Below are 15,724 nucleotides of genomic sequence, written 5' to 3' on the forward strand. Positions count from 1 at the left end.
GTGTAGAAATATGGTCTATAGGATGTCAACAATGTATTTTTAAATCAAACTTGAACAAGACATGATGAATAATCATATTTGACCTATATCTTATAGACACTTGAATACGGTTTTTGCGATTGAGAATAGTGTTTGCCTCCTTAAGAAAGTTACCTTTGCCTCCTTAAGAAAGATACCTAGAGAAAAGACAACCATTGAAACAGCAAGATATAAAAAGCTTTTCATTCAATATTTTAATTATCATTTAAACACAGAGCACAGTTAAGTTGAACTGTTCAATACAACAATGTCTTAAGCCAACTATCATAGCACTTAATGTACAAGTCTAAGTAAATTACCTTTTTCAATGAAACAATGTCTTTTAATAGCCAGTCATAATAATAAAGAAATCCCTCGTCTTAAAGTTTTATGCTATTTTTTAATGGTATTTTAGCACTTAATTAAGTCTACACCATGAGCGGTCCTTTGAAATACACAGCACTTGAGAACATGGAGATGTTGACGATGACAGATGATGCATTGTATATCACTAGAAGGTCCCATGGACAGGCTTGATAGGGGTGTGGTCCCGATAGTGGGCTTGGGGCTACAAGTCTTCATCATCACTCTCATCACTCTCCTCCAGGGATTCCTAAACACAGAATTCACACAAGGTTTAGCATCATAAATAATATACAAATGTACATACATGTATATAAAAACATTTTGGGCAATCCTAAGACTATACAGATTTATTCCTGCCATTTGACAAATTAAAAACAACAACACTGCAATTAGTTTAAGCTTACTTACATACATTGAAACAACACTTATTAGTGATTATAAATATATCATCATGAGCATAGAGGAGATAGCTATATAAAAGCTGCACTCTCACAGATTGGTCATTTTGACAACTTTTTGTCTTTGAACGAGCCAATTTTTTCCTAAATGTCTGGAAACCAGTGAAATAAGACAACTGACAAACCATCAGATCCTTGTTAATAATATTTACATTCAAACATTGATGTTCAATGGCTTAAAGTGTAACTAACACTTTAAAGAAATTAAAATTTCGGAAGTTTCCAAAAAAAATACTATCTGTTCTATGTTGGTTATATAATGTGACAGAATTAAAAGCATGGATTCCAAATTCAGCTGATTCTGTGATCAACATAGTGTCAAAACTGACAATCTGTGAGAGTGCAGCTTTAAAGCTTATATTGTTATCTGACTATTTTTTCTTTGTAAAGATCTGCCAATGCTAAAACTCATAATAGAAATTTCAGCAAATCAAGGGCCATTACCCAATAACTGTCTTAGGAAGGTTAATGAGACTTGCCACACTTATGCTTATTGTCATAATGAATATGTCTACAAATTTCATATTTAATCCTGCAGGGTTTTTAAATTAAGGCAAGCATAACAAAATGTACAACAACAATAATTTCACCACAATAAAAAAGTAATGCTTATAGGGTTGACGGAGTAACTAGTAAGATGTTTCAGATTTAAACCAAATATAGTTTATGCAAAAACTTACCTTGGCATACTTTTCTGCCTCTGTGAATACATTCTTGGGAACAAGCTGGTGTTTTCCTTCCGTCACTGAAAACATAAATAAATTTGAACTGACAAGAGCACCTCATTTGACGTGTCATCAGTTAGCGGTGTGTTAAGGTAACAAAGTTTGTATTGCTAATACCATCTCTTTTATATTTATGAAAAAAGATACAAGTGAATTGGCAACCAGTCTGGTACAAGAACATAAAAAATTATATCAGTGAAATTGATCAATACCCTTGCAAAAAAAATTACTGCCTTAAGCTTTAGCAACTTCAAGTTCATGATCCATTAATGTCATGAATATTAAACAGGAAGGGGAGAAATTTCTTCCTCCTCCAATGAAAACACATGTTACAATTTAATAATCTAATACAAATTAATACTCCTTATCTAAAGAGATTAACCATGATGGCATACATGTTGTGTTTTTTGAATACTGGTATAAAAAAACACGCGTGCATTTTCATATGGTTTGATTCCGAAGGTCCCTATTCTGTACCAGTGAAACTGTCTCAATAACAATATGAGACTTGGACACTAATGTAGTTTTAACAGAATAAAGTATAAGGGTCTTCGACCATGCAATAAATTAAGATTGAAACTTTTTTTTGAGCATGCATGGCAAATGATCACCTTCAACATCATATTTGCACTGATGATCTTAATTGTGTGTACTCTATGTTACGAAATATGTTGACTTACTTTCTCCAACCCAGCTCAATTCCAGCTCAAAGTTCTTGTCTTTCACTTCATCATGAACAATGTAAATGCTGAAATCAGACATCGAAGTAAAATGATCAATCACGTACAGTTATACATGTAGTATTCAAATTCTGATTTGTCACATAAGTATGCTTCCTTATACATGTGGGGAAGTAGACATATGAATGCGAAATGAATAAAATGATGATAACAGACTTAAAATCCCAATTCTGAAAATTAAAATTGAGTAAAAGGGGTTCAGGCCCAAAGCAGGGTTAAATGGCCAAGAGCCGAATAAAATTGTGTCCGAAGACATTGATATCCATTTAAATGTATTATTTTTCATGCAAAAAAAGTCCAGCAGAAACAAACTCTCTACAACTACACAATAGACTGAAGCTGACAACTCTCAATCCTGAGTTAAGGATTTATTGTGAACTGCTTTCTGAATATCCAAACTACATACAATATGTAACACATATATGCCAAAACTGACATTATCTTGGTAATTGTGGAAGGTTTCAGATGAATGTTAACCCACAAGTCTCAACACCATTGTTTATTTGGTGCTAGGACATAAGTTAGGCATACATGTATCACCTTTTTTCTTTGTATTTCCAGCAATCATAAATATGTTGTCTCAAACTCTGACTGAAAATTGGCTATAACAATTTCTTCTGCTTCAAAAATAGAACTTGTAACAACAGGTAATAAGAGTTATGGTAACACATTACATTTAGACTAGTAAAAACATGTTCTTGTCATACATTCATACTTACATTTTTGCTACCTCTTTTACGAGATCTGTACACAGCATGTCCTTCATCTGAAAGTGTAAAATCAAATGTTCACAGTCATCAAAATTAGTCTTTTGGATGAACAAGCCCAAATTCATATACTGCTTGGAATTACATCAAGTCCTGCTGTATAAACCCCAGATTTTGAGCAAGCCCGGAAAGTATTTTACCAGTGCAGGGCTTACGGGCTTGTGCTAATTTTGACCAATGATGTTCATATAGGTCACAAGGTTGGTTTCCACAAAACTTAGCTTATTTCTACATAGGACCAAGAGAAGGATAACAGTGCTCAATAACAATTCAAGCATTATTGCCCATTTCCTCATTTTACCAACTTGAAAGGACATAACTTGGGATATTTTGTACTTGATTGATTGGACTTAAAACATATGAGGAGTTAACCAAAAGTTTGCGGACATTTTAATTAAAATATGATTTCTGCTTCTTTTGTTTTCTGCTAAAGTATTTTTATAAATGTCATAATGTCGATCTCATTTCATTCTTTTTTTATAGAAAAAATGGCTTTATATAAATATGATATTCAAGAAACAATGGTTATAGATTACATGCCATGGTATGATAGCGCCCATGAACTTCAGATCACCCCTAAATACATGTATGCAGACAAAGTTCATGTCAATTTCTGATTTCCATCTATTGCCAACACGGTATTTGCAAGATACCTTGAAGCAAAAAGATCTTGACAAAGTAACTACAATTACTCTACTTGTGTCTCTCCAAAAACAGACTACCTTCAAAAATGTATTACTATCTATGCAGGAAAGCCTTGGTGAGACTCCAGCCTTCAACTAATATGGCAACCCCGCCTAGCAGAGAAATTGAATTGACTGTACATACTTAGCTAGCTATTTATTTATGTGAAAATATATGCACTTGCATATTGAAGACTGTATATTCATACTTGCTGGCTTCATACATTACCTTGATTTTTTCTATTTCTGTTTTTGCAGCCTGCTTTGCTTTACCAATTGCACATCCATGGTAACCCTGAAAGTAGAGAGGTTTTTGCTATTACACATCTTACATGTATACAGACTTCTTAATTTAATAATCAATATTTGCAAAAATACACATTAAATAATCAGTCAACATGAAAGTGAATACAAGTATTCCATTTTATATAGGTTCTCATTTAATACTGATCTTAGTTGTATGTTTTCTCCTGATAGCCAATGTTGTCAATAAGAACTGACTGCATGCCAAAATGGACAGTTTAAATTGCAATTGGGCTGGTTCAAATTTAGAAAAATAAGTGAATTTTAAGTACAATAAGTAGTAGCCGGTCCGTTACTTTACTATTTGAGGCGGTTCATCCGAAACTTATTAAGAACCTTAAATAGCAGCGATGATAGTTGATGAAAGAATATGTTTCAAAGTTTTACACGGCTGATAAATGTCAATCATGAAAAATAGCCGGGCAATTGTTTGTCAAATTGAGTATTAGGGATTCATGCTAAAATCAGAGTAGTGGCCCTATTTAAATATATTTGACTTACATATACATTTATGTAAATAGCGCCACTTCCTACTGTTTTGATGCATATGAACTTTTGAACCCCTGATTTTAAATTTACATGATGGAACTTATTTAGGTACTGGTTACAAATTTAATGAACTATTAAATGCCTAAAAAGGTCATGATATTGATATGCCCCAGCATATGTACGGTTGTGTTGACATTCCAGGCGCGCCAGCCTTGTTTGAATTTTGCCACCGCCGAGTGAGCAATCATTCCACAGGGATAAAAGTTATTACAAATGCTTCACAAAGTTATATACATTTATTTTATTCAGATTTCATTGCTCACAAACCTGATAAACTTGGGTAAAGACACAGAATATCAGACGTGAATATCCTCGTGTTCATGTTATTCATGTAGAGAAGATTGTTTATTTACTTTTTCAATAGTTCACGATCTATGACGACGCCATCTTGGATTGGCTGTCAGCCAATATTTTTGGGTCATTTGACCCAAATATATGGGTCGTTTTCGGTCGGGTCATTTTCGGTCGGGTCATATGACCATGATTTTCGGTCATTTGACCATGTGTGTATATAAGGCGGGGTTTTCCAGAATCGAGAGGAGACGTAACTTGGACATAGCTTGAAGCACATTCCGTACGATTCGCCCTCGGGCGTTTCGTCCATTTTGGCATTTGGCTTTGACATTTAACTGGAAATAGAAAACGATAACAAATGAAACGATTTTTATTATTTGTCTCCTTGATAAAATCCAAAAAGAATTATATAGGAAATTCGCGGAAAATTAATGTTTAAAGGACTTATAAAATTCAACACGATGATATAGCGTTTTCCTGTGTCTACCCAGCGATTGCATACTGTACCTTTTCTTCTTTTGATGTTTAAATGATGATTTATTCCGCTGGTGTACTGTTTTCCAACGTTTATTAAACTTGTAAACATCGATTTGAGTTGTCTTCCCGGTGAACTAGTTTTTGACACGCAATGGTTAGACTACATACAATTTAACTGCCATTGAGAGGTTTCGCTACCAGTACCTGAGGGGCAGTCACGAGGGGAACACTTCAAATACTTGGTCACCCTAAAAGGGACAGTTGATAGCGTCGACGGACCACGGGGCTAGGTCGTAACAATATTTACGGTCGAAAAGAGAAAATGTCAATTATTCAGTAATATTTACATGTGATGGTCATAGTGAATGCTAAATACTTACATATGAGACACCAGATGGATCAATAACAAACATCTGTGCTCCCTCAACAGCATCATAAGATCCGAGGATACTGCTGACACCGAATGGCCGTACTGAACCATACAGTGTGTATGCATGTACATACATCGACACTCGATCTGTCAGGTGCTGAAATGAAAGAGGACGGGTAATAGGGTATCATTCTTTCAGCATGTCTTCCTTCTTTTTTGAAATGGTTATTACCGGTATGAAAACAAATGGACTTGCGTCAAGATCAGACAACGCGAAAACTTTTTCTTCTTCACAGGACATTGCGACAGGTAAACACTGAAAGTTTACCTGTCGCACCAAATTTTTACCTGTCGCAATGTTACAAACAGTATTCAGTTACATCAGTCTAAACCTTGATTTAAAGCCTCTTTTTAAAATAAGTTTTGTAATTCCCCATTATAACAGGTTTAGATCTTTTTGGTTAGATTTGTCCTACAGTACTATAATAAATTACAAAAAAAGCTAAACATATGTAAAAAAATCAATATTCGGATCTTATGTCATAATTTTTTTCTTCCCTTGCCTCCCAAAACTCATTCGTCTATCCATGGAACAGCTAGATCTTACTCTTTTAATTCATCTTTAAATTAAAGATACAGTACGGTTATAAAATGTAACGAATTGTACTACAAGTCAAACTCAGACACAACATTTATGCAAAAACGAAAGTAGAGTTCTTGTTATTGACAATGTTAAACAGAGCGGAAAGAAAGTCAGCTCGGTATTTAAATTAACACGATTGCCAGGAACCACTTCGCCGAAAATTTAATCGGATTTAAAAATAGTGATACACGGATTAACACGCTGAATAATCATGATATAATAGTTAAAAATACCTCTGAACATTTATTTAGAAACTGATAGTAAATTTTCCGAAAATTAAACGGTGCTGACTGTATTTTTTCACCGGACATTGTGACCGACCAAAACAAAAGTTTCGTCGGTCAAAATGAAAATATACCGGACATGTCCGACTGTCCGACGGACATTCGCATTGTCTGCAAGATGATTTGAAAGGACATGTAAAGAAAACAATGTCAAAAACAAATCTTGAGATAATTTCAAATAGTGAAATTGTAAAAGTAGCATTTTGAATGATACAAGTAATATTCAAAATGTGACAAAAGCCATCAGAGATGGTGATATTCAGAGATCCCTCGCCCTAATACCAGCTTTGTATCAGACACACAAATGCAATGATTCACATGGACCACCATTAACATCTGATCACTTCAATGTCTGCAAACAATCTTGAAATCTTTCTTAAGAAGTTAATTTCATTTCTATTTTCATCATTATATTTTGTTGGCGACACTGACAAAGTACATCTATGTAGTACCACAAGTAGTGGTATTCACTCACATGTAGTGGTATTCACTAATGGTATAAATAACAGTACCTTAAGTGGTACTGGCATGCCATAGTTTGATCGGTAGTTTGAGGCCTCGTCCCTAGCGTTTTCGACTACCTGTCGTGCATCAGCCAGCAGTCCTGCTACAGCCTAAACATTTAAGCAAACAAAATTTTGTTTGAATTTGAAAATTATGTGTGAATTAACATTTATAGCATTGTGAATATAGCATTGTGAATTCTAAATCAATAACAGGTTAAATACTTTTTTCTTTCTAATATTTATTATGCTTACTATATTACAAGTTTAAATCGAGAATAGTCATGAGGTACAATGTAAATCATATCCAACATATCTAATTAAACTGCAAATTAAATTTTATGTCAAATGTCACTCACACAATGATGATCATGTACATGGATTATGAGAAATTTCATCCCTCTATCGTAAAATAAAAATTGTAAAAGCACAAAATTAAAAAGCTAGTGGTTAAGATGATTTTTATTTTGCACATCTTTACCATTCCGATGTGTCTGTCGATGTTGAATATCCGTTTGTTGGCACCTGTCTCATACAGTTTTGAGGTGACCAGTTTTTCTACCCCAAACACAATGCCATCTTTGCCTCTAATGCCTATTGCAGTTCTGAAATAATGATTACCCAGTTAAGACAATTCTTTATTATTATTAGAATCCAGAAGGTATTTTATACAATGCTCCTAAACAAAACTATAAGACCAAAACATGTAATCATAAAAATGATTATTGCAAACTTTATTTTATAAATAAACTAAAATTTTATAATTCCTGACAAATAAGCGATGATCAAATGTACCAAGTTTGAATAATAAAACGTTTAAACATACCCACTGTTTTCGACAGCTTTCTGTGCATACTCAACTTGAAAGACGCGTCCATCTGGTGAAAACTGGGATGCTGACAGGTCATACTGCAACACAACACATTATGATAGATATAATATTTATGATTTATTAACATTAAAGACTGGTCAAACTCTTCACCTGGTCCTTTTTGTCCCTACACAAAGCTTTGCACCAAGCACACTTCCTCCTAACAACCCCCAGGTGTCCTTATGCAGCTGTTGAGAGGTTTGAATTCCAGACATTGGAAACCAAACCGTTCAAACGTTAAAGACAAAAATGTTCAAAAGTTAAAAGTTAAGTCTATGTGACTTTATTTTCGTTTTGTTTGTGAAATAAAACAAATAAATGTTTAAAAATTGAACAAGTGATTAAATCTCTAAAATTAAAAATACACCAATTGACTCTTCAAGCTATGTGTATGCTGGTCTTATGTTATTATTTTCTATCTTAGAACTGGCATTCAGTTACATTTGAACAAATTGAGAAAATAAAGTAAACCTGGAAAGAAACGTTTGCCCCGAGTAGCACTTGAACCCATGACTGCCAGATTACTAGCACAGTGCTATTACCAACTGAGCTAACCTGCAGAGGCTGGTTCTTACCCAAACCCGCTACAAACAACCCCCTATAATGCACCAGTCAATTGTAACCACGGCCCCCCAGGTCCGGGGAATAGGAGGGACTTTGACTTTCGGTCTAGCCAACCCAGGCTAAAATCCTACGCCCTGCGGGCACGAACAGATGGTAACATTCCGGCCAATGCCCCTGCACCCCAGGGACCCTAGGTAAGGCCTATTCCCAGCTATATTTAAAGTGAAGACAAAACCACCGTGTTAACCCGGCACTTTGGGGCCACCTGAAAGGTAAAAACACAGCCCATTTCCCCGGCTATCCCCGGACCTGGGGGGGCCGTGGTTACAATTGACTGGTGCATAACACTAACGGCTGATCGAGGCACTTTTCCCTCTAAGTCTTGGTACTGACACAAGTCACGGACCTATAAACCATGGATTGGCAACTGCCCTATATCGGTGAAACGATAAGAAATAATAATTTACCCAAAATCCATAGCACGCGCTCGGCAATTATCGGAAAATTCCGCCAAATCTCCGATCGGTGATTAATGGCAATCTTCGGTTATTTCCGCCAACTCTGCTAATAATGCCTTGTTCGTTATAGATTTAGTTATAATTAATAATTATGATTTTAATCAGATTCAATTGGACTATTATCAACTCAAATGAAAGTACCGCACATTTGAGTCAATTTTAATTAATGTTTTCCTACGTGTATATATTCGGCCGATGTCGGACGTCTCGAAAATGACCATACGGTATGATCTTGGAATGAAATCCCGCTGCACGCGTGAGTTTGAGATTATCGCATTAACACAGATGAGAGTTGCCAATCCATGGTTTATAGGTCCATGCACAAGTTAAGTAAACCTAGAAGGAAATAGTGTGACGGAGTGGGGCTCAAACCCACAACAACTGGAACAATAGCATGGCACTCTTACAGACTGAGCTATCCTGGCGGCTTGTTCTTACCCCCAGCCCCCCTCACCACACACACATAGACAAAATAAATCAATTTTACATTTTTAGGAACAATTCATTTTATTTCGCTTTTCATTTTATTTTAGCAATGAAGAACTGCTAGAAATATTCACTGATTTTTATACAGCAATAACCTTATTTGATATATAATCATCTTAATATATAATTACCCCTGTTCCTATGGAGCTCATTGTGTATGTCTTCGTCTAAATAGTCTAAATGGCTTTGTCATGCAGAAAACAAACTTTTCACGAATGCCGGTGAAGCGCGCTTGATTTTTGTTCAGTAGTTTAATCGAATTTGAGGGTTAAATGCAACTATTTTTCTAATACCGTCAATTACATGTACATATTTCAACGTTATGATTCTGCACTTAATTTAATATAATTAATAGATCCATTAGCTAAAGTCTTACAATAATGCAGAACTAAAATATAACTAAGATATTTAGATTTATTATTGAATGGATTATAAGATATAAATATAAAGATAGAAGAAAGAAATTGGATCAAAGGTTTGACCATAATGGTCTCGAGTCTGAGATCATGGTGTGTAAAGCTAATATGGGTATATAAATGGATGACAGTACTTTATATTTTGTTTACGTCAATTCACTAGCCGGGACATAGACATTTGGAGTTAACGAAACATAATGGAGGACAAGGCGATCAGAGTGACGTGGCTTTTTTCGAATAGGCCGTTGGTTTTCCAACGTGCCCAATGTCGAACACCGATACATGGGCGATAATTTTCTGGGTTTAAACCAGTACTTACTATTCCAAATTTCTTAGTACTTACTTGTTCTAGCATTTGACGAGCACCATGCAGCCAAGTGTGCTGCCGATACCGTTTTTAACGTATCATCGAGTGGTCGGGATTTAATTTGAACCAACGACCTATACAGCTCTTAAAGCGGACTCTCTAACACTAGGATATCGGGGAATCAAGGAGTCTCATGTGGGTGCATACGTTGAATATTAAAGTTGTTGAAGTCATAAACACTGAATTACTTGTCAAATGGTACAAACGAAATCACATTTTTTAATGTATTCGTTATCTTAACCAGTAATGAGTATTTCAAACTGTGTCCATTTCGTTTACATTCTAATGGGCCGCGAACAACACACAGGCACATGACCTACTTGGTACAAAAAACACAATGTAAATTAAGGTCACAACTTGAAATAGGGGTGTCCCATTATAAATGGTCACCACCTGAATACGAAAAATATTTCCTTCTCAAGAGTCAAATAAACCGATGAAGTGGGATAGCGCAAACAATAGGGGAAATATGCCGCATGATAAGCCCATTTCGGACAGTGATGGGACATTCACCCACCCATATCGGGAAGTGGTGGGACACTCAACTCCCAATTTCAAAGAGTAATGGTGGCATGCACCAACCCATTTCCATTGTGATGAGACATGCGGTCACCCATTTTGTTAGGCGATGCGCATGCGCCCACCCATTTCGGCAAGTGTCCAAGTATTCCAACCTAGTCATATGCCAGTGTTGTATATATATAACATCCGATTTCCTGCATATGTGATATATGGCAATATCACCTGATTCAATGCCAATGTGACATATCATGGCTTTATCACATGATTAAATACCAGTGTGATATATCATGGCTCCATCACGTACCTGATTTAATGCCAGTGTGACATATCATGGCTTTATCACCTGATTCAATGCCAGTGTGATATATCATGGCTTTATCACCTGCTTCAATGCCAGTGTGACATATCATGACTTTATCACCTGATTCAATGCCAGTGTGACATATCATGGCATTATCACCTGATACAATGCCAGTGTGATATATGATGGCTTTATCACCTGATTTAATGCCAGTGTGACATATCATGGCTTTATCACCTGATTCAATGCCAGTGTGATATATCATGGCTTTATCACCTGATTCAATGCCAGTGTGACATATCATGGCTTTATCACCTGATTCAATGCCAGTGTGATATATCATGGCTTTATCACCTGATTCAATGCCAGTGTGACATATCATGACTTTATCACCTGATTCAATACCAGTGTGACATATCATGGCTTTATCACCTGATTCAATGCCAGTGTGATATATCATGGCTGTATCACCTGATTCAATGCCAGTGTGATATGATACATTTTCACCTGTTACTATTCTATGTTAATATGGGGCATTTCCACCTGTTTTATGACAGTGTGAGATGGGGAATATCCATCTACTTTTATGCCAGTGTGATAAGGCGCATTTCCATCTGATTGGTTTTCCACCTGGTCCTCTATCAGTGTCGGATTTGGGACATTTCACCTTTTATCATATACCAGCGTGATATGGTATATTTTCACCTGGTTCAGTGCCACTGTAATAGTGAACATTTACATCGTTTATACAAGTGTGATGTGGGGAATGTTCACCTATTTCTGCGTCAGTGTGATATGCGGGTATTTCTATATTGTTCTACGCCAGTTTGGTATGGAACAGTTCCACTAAGTTCCATGCCGGTGTAATATGAGGAAGTTCCATCCAGTTATATGCCAGTGTAATGTGGGTAATTCCACCTAATTTTAAGTGTGTGCAAAATTAGGCATATCCCCCTGGTTCAATGCCATTTCGATATAGGGCATTTCCACCGGGTCCTCTGCCAGCAATTTATTGGGATTTCAGCCTAGTTCTATGCCCGTGCGATATGGGGAAATCCACCTGATTCTATGCCAGTGTTATGCCGTGAAAAAGTGCACCCGGTCGTTCCGTAAACAATTTATTTTCCTGCAATATAATTCGGTCTATCGTCAACCTGTTGTTTTCCAGTCTTCCCCCTCAGACGAGCGCAATGAGTGCACGTGTTCAATGCATAAGCGGTGCTCCTGAGTGTTCCTAGATCTAGTAGGATGCTAGAAGCATATATCTATAAATCGAAGGATATCAGCCTCTTAGACGACAGACATATGTTACAACAATGATTGTCGGCGCCAAGAGTTAGAAAAGAAGCCAACATGATATCATTTTAATCTAATGTATGTTTTTTAGCATCCTGGGCACCCCAGCGTATCATAACCTAATTGCAAATATAGTATGAAAATGGTGACAGAAGGAGGAATTAGTTCCAAAACAGGAATAATTTATGTAACAACACAAATTACATGTTTATTGTTTTTTATTATGCTACAGACAAAAATGATGTTCAATAGATATTATTGAATTTGAAAGACCTTACTGTATACATTATGTTGTATCATGAGCAAACTATTAAATACTGATAATAACTATATGTACATATCGAGGGGTGAAAGCGAAAAGGTTCTAAGTGACATTAAATAAAGAAGCAGATAGAACCTTTTCGCTTTCACCCCTCGATATATAACTACGAGTCATGACAGATCACTGTATTGATATTGAAACATATCCGGTATAGGTCCGTTTTAGCAAAAACATATACTTTGACTATATTATGAAACTGAATTTTCTGTATTTGTGACCGTTTATATTTCAACAACCTTTTACACGTACAAATTAGCTCAAAGTTTAACCATTGTCTAATCAATGTGTTCTGGACGCAGACAACATCTCGTTATTCCGAAAATAATTGGTTGTAACCCCTTTAATGCGTGATATGCTTTTGTCCCAGATTTTTTAAATGTCATAGGGTAAAGATCTGTTGACTTAAGTGTCACATGTTCGATTTTGCCTGAAGATGGCGTCGGTGTTCGGATGCCACATGTTCAGGTAGAAGAAGCCGAGTACCAGGGCGAAGGCGGTGACACACAGGAAGTACATGACAACACTGAAAGCACGTGCTCTACGGCTTGTCCACTTTTTACCGAGACGCACGGTGTACAGCGAGTGCTGCGGGCGAGGGTGTGAACGCGCGAGAAACTCGTGCGAGCGCGACATCATCTCGTCAGCCATTTCGCGAATGATGTCAAGTCGTGAACGGTCCATCGAGCATCGAGACGTCATTTTTTCACAAATGTACGTCACCGGCGATACCATCAACAGTTAATTTGCTAATGCATCCGATTTCTATAAATGTCTGTATACAATCTCCATGTATATCAATTTGATGTGTTTGAGCACAATTTCACATTATTTACGTTATTGCACATAGTTAAATCACTGTGGTTCCTTCTCCTCAACTGTCATCACATCAATGAATAATTCTGAGAACTTCTTTGAAAATGTGCCAATAATATTCACTTAGTTCTATTTACTCAGAACGGTTACTCTGTTTGAATCCACTTGAAAAAACACTAATGTTATCAGACGATATGAAAGAGAATGTATGTCTTTGCAGAAACGATTTACCAAATAGTCTGGTATTTTTGCACGTGTAATGTTGGCGCCATCTGGGAAAACTTTCTTGAGAAATTCCTAGATTAAGAAACATTCTGCATTTTCATGGGTGCTATCGATCTCTCAGCACAGAGAAAATGGAAGAGACAATAAAATATCCCTCGTTTCCTACTGCCCACAAATAACGGCGTTCCTCCGTTCTGCCTTGGCATTATGAATTAACTGTCACGAGGAATTGACGTCATGTTTACAATTTGCAAGAAACATTGCATTAAAAGCACTAGTTCACCATGGGCACACCATTGATCAATTCCCATTGTTTTACATAAAAGATTTGCACATGAAATAGAAACATACGTTCGCCTATATATGTTCAAACAATTCGGGAAATGGCAGACTAAACTACCTTTTTTAAGAGTTTTGGCGGGGTGATTCACACTGTATTTTTGGTAGCACTCGTCTGCCCATATAGAGAACAGCATGTGCACCATTTTGCATACATAGAATTGAAAGTTAAAGATCACCATTTTTTGTTTTGATTAAAACTTGTATATACTATGATTAGAAATACATAGTTACAAATTTGGCAAGATTGGCAGTTCAAACACAATAATACACCACTTGTAAATTTCTTTGACAAATTCATGATGTTCAAGTTCTTTACAGTCCGTCACAATGTACCCTTTCCTACCTTTAGCACCTTGTTCCTTTTTGCATTACCTTGCCCTTTAAAAATCCGGCTAAAACCCTATCTTATGCAACCTTAGAATAATCATCCCCGTGAAGTTGTTAAATGTGCGCGCGCGGGTGTGTGTGTGGTTGGAAGGGGGGGGGGGGGGTCAATCGTAGTAAAGGTTTGCATATGATGCATCATTTTAAACTAAAATTAGCTAGTCAGCGCAGTGATTAGCACCAATGCAAGCCGGACAAGCGTGGGTTTCCACCGGTTTAAAATACCATATTCTCGCATAACATCGTGCCAACGAGAATGAATAAATAAGTTCATACTGAACCAACACCCACCTAATACCAAATCGGTCCCTGAGATATCTTGGCTCTGCCATTTCGGCCCATTAAAATTATTTTTTATCAACAGGATGGGGCCGATTTGGTAGGGGTCGAAAATGTAACCGTTTCAACTAGGGGCCGACTTGGTAAGGTGTCGATTTGACTGGTAACTGCAAGATCAAATCACGTCATATTTGATTTTGTTTTAATACTTTTAATGTCCACCTGCTGCGGCAATTACAGCGAGGCACCTTGTCCTCATTGATATAATATATCTGTGAAGATACGGTTGTGGAATGGCTGCCCAAATCTGATTAATATCACGCGTGAGCACCCTGACATTTGGTTGCAGCGGATGGGCACGCACCTTACGCTTCAAAAGTTCACACACGTGCTCGATCGGATTTAAATCCGTACTTTTTTGCAAGCCATTTGAGTGTTCGCACGTTGTTTGCTACAAGCATAACTTCTGTGCTTCTAGCCGCGTGACATGTTGCGTTATCCTGTGTCAACATCATACCGCGATTGGCACTGCTATGAGGTAAAAGAACCGGCCGAATGGCGTCATTTTGATACCTCATCGCGTCCATGTTTCCTTGAATGGGTTCAATTGGAGTTTTCGTGTGCATGGAAACTCAAGCCCACAGCATAATGGAACCACCCCCGAAGTTATCCAGTTCTACCAGACAGTTCTCATTGTTCCGCTCACCCGACGGCGATATACGCGAGCACGTCTGTCATTCGCACGTAGTGTGATGCGTGTCTCATCAACAAATAAAACATTGGCACAGTCCGCCCTTGGTAATCGCAAATGTCGCCTGGCCCACGATGATCTTGCCTG

At 36.9% G+C, this 15,724-nt stretch overlaps 1 protein-coding gene across 1 annotated transcript; it reads right to left on the minus strand.

Moving 5' to 3' along the window:
• Positions 1-218: 218 nt before the first annotated feature.
• On the minus strand, positions 219-9,861 carry LOC128207503 (proteasome subunit alpha type-3-like). The gene is made up of 10 exons (XM_052910454.1): positions 9,751-9,861; positions 8,007-8,089; positions 7,662-7,785; positions 7,190-7,291; positions 5,761-5,907; positions 3,987-4,052; positions 3,027-3,073; positions 2,248-2,315; positions 1,523-1,587; positions 219-631 (listed from the first exon to the last, which is right to left on the minus strand). The coding sequence occupies exons 1-10, from the start codon at positions 9,769-9,771 to the stop codon at positions 587-589; spliced, it is 768 nt and encodes a 255-aa protein (XP_052766414.1). The 5' UTR covers positions 9,772-9,861; the 3' UTR covers positions 219-586.
• Positions 9,862-15,724: the final 5,863 nt, after the last annotated feature.

The sequence above is a fragment of the Mya arenaria genome, chromosome 11 (assembly GCF_026914265.1).
Source record: "Mya arenaria isolate MELC-2E11 chromosome 11, ASM2691426v1".
Classification (NCBI taxonomy): Eukaryota; Metazoa; Mollusca; class Bivalvia; order Myida; family Myidae; genus Mya; species Mya arenaria.

Excerpts from the sequence above, each read along its gene's own strand:
- LOC128207503 (XM_052910454.1), bottom strand. The coding sequence starts at position 9,771 with ATGAGCTCCATAGGAACAGGG. Across the intron at positions 5,908-7,189 it reads GCATGCCAGTACCACTTAAG|CACCTGACAGATCGAGTGTC; the intron begins GTACTGTTATTT and ends CTTTCATTTCAG. Across the intron at positions 3,074-3,986 it reads CAGAAATAGAAAAAATCAAG|ATGAAGGACATGCTGTGTAC; the intron begins GTAATGTATGAA and ends TTACACTTTCAG.